Source organism: Colossoma macropomum, unplaced genomic scaffold (assembly GCF_904425465.1).
Source record: "Colossoma macropomum unplaced genomic scaffold, Colossoma_macropomum, whole genome shotgun sequence".
Classification (NCBI taxonomy): domain Eukaryota; kingdom Metazoa; phylum Chordata; class Actinopteri; order Characiformes; family Serrasalmidae; genus Colossoma; species Colossoma macropomum.
This window is the reverse complement of record NW_023496050.1, coordinates 2,260,311-2,270,000: the sequence shown is the minus strand read 5'-3', so window position 1 is coordinate 2,270,000 and position 9,690 is coordinate 2,260,311. Positions and strand designations below refer to the sequence as shown.

At 36.5% G+C, this 9,690-nt stretch overlaps 1 protein-coding gene across 1 annotated transcript in view; it reads right to left on the bottom strand.

Moving 5' to 3' along the window:
* The window catches only part of LOC118804533, a 24,759-nt gene extending 15,324 nt beyond the window's left edge, over positions 1–9,435 (bottom strand). The window contains exons 1-8 of the mRNA XM_036565025.1: positions 9,361–9,435; positions 8,482–8,557; positions 6,582–6,608; positions 4,785–5,165; positions 4,627–4,686; positions 882–1,307; positions 406–792; positions 269–313 (exon numbers count right to left, since the gene is read on the bottom strand). Coding sequence (XP_036420918.1) covers positions 269–313; positions 406–792; positions 882–1,307; positions 4,627–4,686; positions 4,785–5,165; positions 6,582–6,608; positions 8,482–8,530 — 1,375 coding nt within the window. The 5' untranslated portion in view covers positions 8,531–8,557; positions 9,361–9,435. The remainder of the gene's footprint in view (positions 1–268; positions 314–405; positions 793–881; positions 1,308–4,626; positions 4,687–4,784; positions 5,166–6,581; positions 6,609–8,481; positions 8,558–9,360) is intronic.
* Positions 9,436–9,690: the final 255 nt, after the last annotated feature.

Below are 9,690 nucleotides of genomic sequence, written 5' to 3'. Positions count from 1 at the left end.
CTTGGATTTGTACTGCTGAACCTGTATATAAGCTAAAATATACTCAAATATTTCTCACATTTTTCACATTAGTAAAAATGTAATATATATACACAGAATGCTCCTTGATTTAAAATTGTTTTATCCCTTTAATAATCTTTTGAGAGTTAATCAGGTTAGAATCAGGAAACACAATACATTAAACTTGACTGCATGATCTTAATACATTAAAGTAGTATTCAGAGAGTCTCTATGCAGTATACTCAGGAAAATATCAATGGAAACTTACTCGTGGTTAAGTTGAGTTCTGAAGTTGGGGTTATTGTAGTGACATCTGAAAAAAAAAATTAACACATTATTCATACAGGATTTGCAATATTCAGATCATTAAATCATAGTGTAAAGCATTTAACACAAATGCAGTACCTGTACAGTAAGCCATAGTGCAGAAGAGTGGGCTGACAAACTCATATACATAGTAGTTTCCAGGGCATGCTTTCACTCTTATTGGGGTGAATCTAAAGGCACAGCAGTCATATCCTGCATTCGCACAGACCTGGCGAGTGACCACTCCATCCTCTATCTGAGGATGAGAGCCATTGAGCCACAGACCGTAATAAGTACCACATCTGTTCACATCTACACAGCTCTCTGTCATACGGATGTTCATCCCATAATGAAACAGTCGGTACCAGCCGTTCCAGTTGAAGTCCCTGTCACAGATGTTTAATCCAGTCTCATTATTGGCTCTCCAGGGTTGATCCAGTGAGACATAGTTGTGACATGGATCATAAGTGAGGCTGTTAAAACCAACTGTAATAGAATGAAGATATGCAAATATGATTTTTTTCAGAGAATAACTCATTCTAACAATATGAAGTTTATGCTATGAGTTCATTTACCTGTGCAGTATGTTGGCATTGGAAGTGATATATCTGGCCTGACAAGTTTATAGACATAGTAATCTCCTGGACAGGCTTTCACTTGGACTGAGCTGGATCTGGTGTGACTGCATTGGTTATAGTACCAATAATAGTTGACAGATTTGTAGATTTCTCGGGTGACGATGCCGTCCTCTAATCGTGGATGAGATCCGCCAAGCCAAAGCGTAGTGTAACCACCACATGTCATGTAGCTCTTACACCAGACAGTTTCAGCAAGCTGAGCGCTTTTGCCCTCAATGTACAGTCTGTACCAGCCCTTCCATTCAACAAGGGTGTCATCATGACCTCGGTAGTTAGTGTCAGTAATGCGTATGTTTCTCCAGTAGTCATCAACAACACTGTAGTTTTTACAGGGGTTAAAGCTGTAGTTGGTTGGAGTGGTTGCTGAAAAAAGAGAAATATCTGTGAGTGACATTTTTGCTACATTTTACAGGATCTCTAAATCTTATAAGGGAAGTCTCTTAGCTTTCAGATAAGGTTACTGTACAGTCACCATCGTATTTGCATGTGAGGTGACTTTTTGCCTGGTTTAGTATTGGAGTATGTGATCAGACATGAGTTAAAATAAAATCAAACTTGATTTGAAAATAATTTATTAATTTATCTATTAGTGCCAATACTACCACTAGACAACAGGCGCTCTACAAACACTTCAAATTAAATCTTTCTGTAAGAAAAACCATTGTGTGTTAAACCCATTACTTTCATATTTTAACAAAAAGGAACAATAAATCATAAAAGTAATGTTTCTCTTGCATGGTGACTTTTTTTTTACTGCAAAACAACCAAACAGTCTGTAACCATTACAAGAAATTAGGTGAAAGTAGCATACACCATAATTAGCCAAGCAATTATCAACATACAATGATATGCAGCCTGTGTAACAATATTAACACAGGGCCCGTTCAATGCTGCTGTCATTCCACCAAAAAACACAATGTTTCTCACTTTCCTCAGATGGGGCTAAACCATCTTCAGCATTGTCACCAACTGCTACGCAAGTGTTAATGTCTCATTGTCCATATAAAGCGCCATGTTCACCATATTTGCAGCCAAATAAAAGTTTATGAAATTTGAAAAAAACGAGTTTGCATGTCATAGTTGATATTATATACACAGCAACATAACAATTGTTTGTTAACATTAAAAAGGTATAGAAGGGTGTTTTCTGTAGAAGATGTGACTTATGCTCACTTAGAAAATCAACAAAACATTTTGTTGACCAGACCAAAACATCATTTGACCAGGGGCACCAAAACTTGTGAATATTTTTGCAGGCTGTAAGGTCATTTAGTAGCTTCTCTGTGTCAGCCTACTGGTTCACATTTGGGGACAGGAAGCTATTTGAATCATCATTTAAGCTGTGCTGACAACCTTCATGTTTATTCTTTGTTTTTATGTATTTGTTTCTTCTTCTTGTCTGAATGAACTGATTGTTTTCTTTATTCATTATTGTCCTGTAATATGTGAATTCTTTGAAAGGTGGTTGATGAGCTGTTTTTTTTTCCCCTGTCTTTAGAGATCTTAATCAGCTGTGCAGTGGTTTGCGGTGGATTCCTTCTCTGGCCTACCCATGTTTCTGAATGATACAAAATATAATCTGTGAAAATTTTTAAAGTGCAAAAGTATTGGACTTTTCCTGAAATATATGAATGTCTCCATTCTTTATTAGCAAAGTTATCTGTGTTGGGAACCATCTTGTGCATTTTGAGATTACAGTTTAGAGCAGGGCTGCACGATATTGACACAAAATGCAATGGCTGGATGTAACACAACTGCAGCCTGTGTTTAGGATGTGTAAACAGAACTCTAACTACCTCTTTTTAGAGTATATATTTTATAGAGTATGACATTTTAAACATTAATATAGCAGAAAGCCACCATTTTCTATGTCAAAACCTCAAGGTTTAATAGTGTCCTGAGCAGTAAATAACGCCAGGTGTAGTCCAGTACTTTACCACCAATTCCCTAATGACACAGAAACATACAAACTGGCATTTGACAATGAACCACAAACTGGTGAGAGCACCATTCAGTGGAAGTGTCATGCAAAATCTCACAAAACTGATAGTGTGATAGTGTGTTAGTGTGTTTTTCACCTGCTTCTTATATTCTTTATAAATTTCCGTTCCACCTTAAATGGTGCATCAGTTACATCCTAGCACTTGTACATATGGTGGAATGTGACTGCCGCACCTCTTAAGGTGGAATGGAGAGTTCAAATAAGAAGCTGGCGAATAAAAATACAGCTTTAAAAAGTCTGTGTATTCAATGATCAATTTTCACCTGATAATTACAAGGAAGGTCACAAATAGGATATTGTAAAATCTCCAGCTGTTCCAAGTACATTTTTACAAATGAGAAGTGGATTTGAGATAAGCCTTCTTTTCTTTTTTTTTTTTTTATTAATCTTCGTAGCTCCCATTCCTCACATCAGACACCAGGCACTTTTCATAAATAAACCTAATTCCTGTCGTACAAGGTGCAGTGTCTGCTATCCTGTCATGTAGGTAAGTTTCCTCATGTGTGTACTTAGGTTCAAAAAGATACAAGTGAAAATGTGGTCATCACAATCATAATCAGACATTGTTTTGATTTTTTCTTGTTTTTTACTTGGCTTCTCTGCCAAGTTACCTTACTGTCTGTATTCGCACAGCTCCATCTTTGGTCGTCTTATGCAGTTACTGGGTGCCCTACCATTCAGCTATGTGGAGATTTTTTTATTTTTTATTTATTATTATTATTATTTTTTTTACAATAAAGTGTCATAGCAAGTTGTAAACCACATTGATGTGTCTGCACAACACAAATAGATATGTTTTTAGCGGGTGGGGAGGCGTTTCTGGGCATATATTTACAAAGATGAGTTTGAAGACACTCAAAGGCCAATGTTTTTGTTAGCAATGTTAGCATAGCATCCACTTAGCAAACTTCTGATATTACTTTTAAAGAGTGAAACGGGCCAAAGTTATTGTTCAGTGCTAACACATACCTGTGCCACTGCTTTTTGAGACGTTAAAGAGCTAATGATATATTAAAAAGCAGGCCATTATCTACTCTCCTGTGGACTTGAGAAGAGATTTGTATCAAATGGCCCTATAGAATGGAGGTGGGGGGAAAAAAAACTTTTATTGATACTTAAATCAATTCAGCAACTTGCAGTGCCTGCAGTTGTGTGAGATTTAGAGGAATCTAGTGTTGAGTTTGCAGATTGAAGCCAACTGATTACCTCTCCCTCATCTCTCCCTTTCCAAGTGTGTGGTAGAGCCTATGGTGGCCGTCAAGTAGTTTGGAATGCTAAATTACCTGTCTAGCACAGAACAGGCAACTTTGGTGTCACTCTAAAAACATTTGTCCCTCATCAGCGATTTCCATCAGCGATGTGGGAAAGTCGACACCAATGTTGATCCTTGTTTTCTGCCGTCGCCTGTCTGGATTTTGATTTGTTTCTTCATGGTTTCACTTTTTTGATGACAAGGATTCACCCTCCCTTGCTTTTTAATGTGCTACGTAATAAATATGTTCCTTTGTCAAAATTTGGCTTCTTAAACTCACAACACAAAATGATTAGCTAGCACCTGATTTTCCTTTCTACATTCTCGAAACTGATACTACAAAACCAAAACCAAAATCAAACCACCACTACAATGTAAAAACACACCTTTAAGAGACTAAATAGATGAGAATAACAGTGAAAACCTACTCGTGCTTGTGTTGGATTGTGAATTTGTTGCGGCAGGATTTGGGGTTATGGTGCTGACATCTGGAAAGAGGAAATATTTTAAGTAGGCATGGCAACATACAACTTATAATCATGATGAATAAAAAACTCATAAATAAAATCAGGTTTAGAAGTTGTACCTGTGCAGTAAGCCATGTTGCAGTAGCTTGGACTGACAAGCTTGTACACAGAGTAGTTTCCTGGACAAGTCTTTACTTTAATTGAGGTGGAACCAAAGGAACAGCAGTCACCCCCTGCATTTACACAGACCTGACGAGTGACCACTCCATCCTCTATCTGAGGATGAGGACCATTGAGCCACAGAGTGTAATAAGTACCACATCTGAATGTAGAAACACAGCTCTCTGATAAACGAATGTTCATCCCATAATAGAACAGTCGGTACCAGCCGTTCCAGTTGAAGTCCCTGTCACAGATGTTTAATCCAGTCTCATTATTGGCTCTCCAGGGCTGATCCAGAGAAGTGTATTTATTGCAGGGATCGAAGGTGTTTGATTTGGCTATCATGGAAACAAAAATGAGAAAAGGTTAAAATGGCTGTCCAACAAATGCAATATATTGATTATTCTACTGACTTGGTTCAAATTCAGAGTTAAAAAGAGTTAGATTTTTTACATGACTTGGACTTATGGACTTTTGCTTTAAGCATATGTTTTCCATATTTATGTTTATTTTATTAAAATAAATGAGTTAAAATTCCATTGTATCCCTACAAAAACAATCATAATCACTACAGAGCCTTTTGGTAAAGAAGTTTGGTAACAATTGTTTTGATCTTATTTTGAGCATAACACAAACAACTAGCCAGCACATGATTAGCAAACACAGCATTGAACAGGAACACCATGTTTATGACAGAGGTCACAGAGAATGGCCAGATTGGTTTGCGATGACAGAAAGGCTCGGTAACTCAGATAACCACTCTGTACAATTGTGGTGAGAAGAACAGCATCTCAGAATGCATAACACATCCAACTTTGAGGAGGGTGGGTTTGAACAGCAGAAGACCATGTCGGGTTCCACTTCTGTCAGCCAAGAATAGAAAGCTGAGGGTACAGTGAGAGCAGGCTCACTAAAACTGAACAGTTAAAGACGGAAAAACACTGGTCTGTTAAATCTCAATTTCGGCTGAGGCACACGAGTAGTAAGGGTCAGAATTTGGCGCCAATGGCACAAATCCATGGGCCCTACCTGCCTTGTGTTAACAGTCCAGGCTGGTGCATCCAGTCTGGGGATGTGGAAGAATGGGAGATTCTCAACAAGAAAGCGCACCTGAAAAATCAGGAATTATATGATGCAATCCAGAATCCCAAAGGAATGTTTCCAACATCTTGTGGAATCCATGCAAAAGAATGGAGGTTCTTTTTTTTTTCGAGAGAGAAAATCTAATTACATAATCAGTAAAAAACATTAACTGATCGATGTTTTTTCTTAGGTGTTACTGGATTGGCAGGTTTGGGAGGTTTTTAGCATGTACTCAAGTTACACTTCAAGTTCTTACACAACACTGATGTGCTTTGTGGATGAGTGCCATTGACTTCAAAAGAACCTTCTTTATATCTGCAGGGCATATTTAAGATGAGATAATGACTGATCACATGATTTACAAAATGCCAGGGGTAGAGGGAAGTAAGATGTTTGGCAAAGATATCAGGTAACAGAAGCGAGTGATAGGAGAAGGAAAGGAATAACAGACTGACAAGATTACTTATGAGTTGCATTTAATTTATATATGAAACAGACAATTTATATTGTAGTATTTTAACTGCATCTACTGATGCTAGTGATATCTATGTATTACTATTAATTTTAAAGTTTCACCAGAAAGCAAACTGAAAAGTGATTGTACTTGTAAATATTTAGATTTATCAAGTTCAAGATTTGATGTAAACCCTCAGCAATGCAACACTGATTACCTTCTGACTGTCCTATGTTCACTCCTCCTGTAAAAGAAAGAATATTGCTCATATGTAGAGAAATAATAGCATTTGATATTGGAAAATCTGGGAATAAATGTTTGTTGTTGACATACAGTATATGATATAAACATATAGAAGCAAAGTTGTATGAAAAAGTTTGGGCACCCCTGGCCAAATTCCACATTTGTTGTTGATTTCTAAAGTGAAAAGAATTTAAACACAACTTTTGCACACTTTAAAAAAAAAAAAAACAGTTAGTGTGCATTAACAGTTGCAGAAAATACTATTTTTTAAAATTATTATTTTTAGTATTTACAACCCCATTTCCAAAAAAGCTGGGACGTTGTACGAAATGTAAATAAAGACAAAATAACCCTATATTTAATTGAAAACAGTGCAAAGACAACATATCAAATGTTCAAACTGAGACATTTTATTGTTTTTTGAAAATTATGTGCCCATTTTGAATTTGATGCCAGTAACACATTTCAAAAAAAGTTGGAACGGGGGCAACAAAAGACTGGTAAAGATGTATAATCTTTAAAAAAATCACCTAATGGTTAATTTGCAACAGGTCAGTAACATGATCGGGTATAAAAAGAGCATCCCAGAGAGGCTGAGTCTTTCAATAGTAAAGATGGGAGGGATTCACCACTCTGTGAAAGACTGCACATGCAAATAGTGCAACAATTCAAGAATCACATTTCTCAACATAAAATAGCAAAGAACTTGGGGATTTCATCATCTACAGTACATAATATCATTAAAAGATTCAGAGAATCCACAGAAATAACTATGCAAAGGACAAGGCCAAAAACCAAAACTGGCCTGCTGTGATCTTCATGCTGTCAGATGGTACTACATGAAAAATAGACATGATTTTGTAGTGGAAATCACTGCCTCGGCTCAGAAACTTTCAAACAACACTGTTTGTGAACACAGTTTATTGCTGCATCTACTAATGCAAATTAAAATTCTACCACGCAAAGAGCAAACCATATATAAACAGGACCCAGAAATGCCAGCACTGTCTCTGGGCCCGAATTCATTATTCATTCATTATTCATTCATTATTTATTATGGACTGAGATATGTTGATGAATCAACATTTGAAATTCTTCTTGGAAATCATAGACACTGCATCCTCCGGGCTAAAGACCACCCAGCTTGTTATCAGTGCACAGTTCAAAAGCCAGTCTTCATGATGGTATAGGAGGGCATTAGTGCACATGGCATTAGTGACTAGCACATCTATGAAGGCACCATTAATGCTGAATGATACATCCAGGTTTGGGAGCAACATTTGCTGCCATACAGACAACGTCTTATTCAGGAAAGGCCTTGACTACTTCAGCAAGATGATGCCAAACCACATTCTGCACATATTACAGCAGCATGGCTCTGCTGTAAAAGAGGTGCTAAACTGGCCTGCCTGCAGTCCAGACCTGTCACCACTGAAAACATTTGACACATTATGAAATGAAAAATACGACAAAGGAGACCCCGAACTGGTGAGCACCTGAAATCCTACATCAAACAAGAATGGGAAAACATTTCACTTTCAGAACTACAGCAGTTGGTCTCCATAGTTCTCAAACAGTTACTGTGTTGTTAAAAGAAGACATGATGCAACACAGTGGTAAACATACCCCTGTCCCAACTTTTTTGGAACGTGTTTCTGGCATTAAATTAAAAAAAAACAATGAACATTTTCAGTTTCAACATTTGATATGTTGTCTTTGTACTATTTTCAATAAAATATAGGGTTTATATGATTTGCACATCATTGCATTCTATTTTTATTTACTTTTTTGCACAGCATCCCAACTTTTCTGGAAATGGGGTTGTACTTGGTTAGCAGTAGAGCACATTTTTGAAAATGTGCAAAAAAACTTACCATTCATTAGCAACAGTAGTGTCATGCCCAGTGTGATTTGAAACCCCATTATGATTAACTGCTCCTCAGTTCAAACCTGCATGACCAAGTAGAATGACAGTCCAGTATTACACTGCATGAAGCTATGTAACCATCTACACAATGTCATAAGACATTTGTAAATTTTAGCTGGATTTGTTTTACCATACAAGTTCTAGCCATGTTGTTTGTAAGACATTCAACTGGCTGATTCTATCAATACAAAGTTTGGTAGGTTTGGTAAATTCTAAAAGTTAATTTTCTCCTGAATGATCACTTGTAAAATATACTCCGGCTGCGTTATGGACTTTGCCTTTGTAATAACTCGTGGATATGCTTTAACACAGTATTTGATAATTTGAAAGAGTAGATAATTGTTTACTGTGTCATGGCCTCTTTCATTTGTGCATATTTTGAAGTGTATTTAAATGAATATGTTGATCAATGCGACAATCTCTTAATTGTATGGATTCTGCACATTGCGCGGATGCAGTAATGATAGTCATGTAAATTCAGTTTGTCGTCATAGAGATTAATGCATTGTGCAGGTTATGTTTCCTTTTCCTAGCTGCTTAAATCTGAACTAAATTAAATAAAAATCTTGCCCTAGTCTTTTACTAGCTGCCCTATCCTTTAGAGAAATTTCATCATTTTAAAAATGTTTTCTTTTATATTTGTAATCTTACAATATTTGTTTTTTTTTGTTTTGTTTATTTAAAGACCTGTAGTAATAGCTATAAATCTTAAAACATTTAGACAGGAACACATTAATCATTTTGTGTCTCACATAAATAATTCAAATTCCATTCATTTTTTTCACAAAAGTGTCAGTTCCATCATTAAACAATACTGATGACTTACCTAAGAAGGCACATTAAGTAGCAGTGAGAAGCCAGCAGTTGTAGAGATCCCTAAAGATGCTCCTCCTGCTGCAACTGCACCTGCTGGGCTCCTTTACTGCCTAACATATTTATACCTTTATTTAGGAATGTAGGAGGGTCATAAAACATCTCAGAGATTACCTTAATCAGTTTGGTAGCGAGTATTGTATCCATGTTAATCAAGTCTTGAAGAAACTGAAGAGTTTTATGCAATTTAATGTGGAGATTCTATCTGCGGTATGTTTATTTTTGTACCAAATACTATGGAATAACATAAAATATAGCAATGATAAACTGTTTGCTTGTAAAA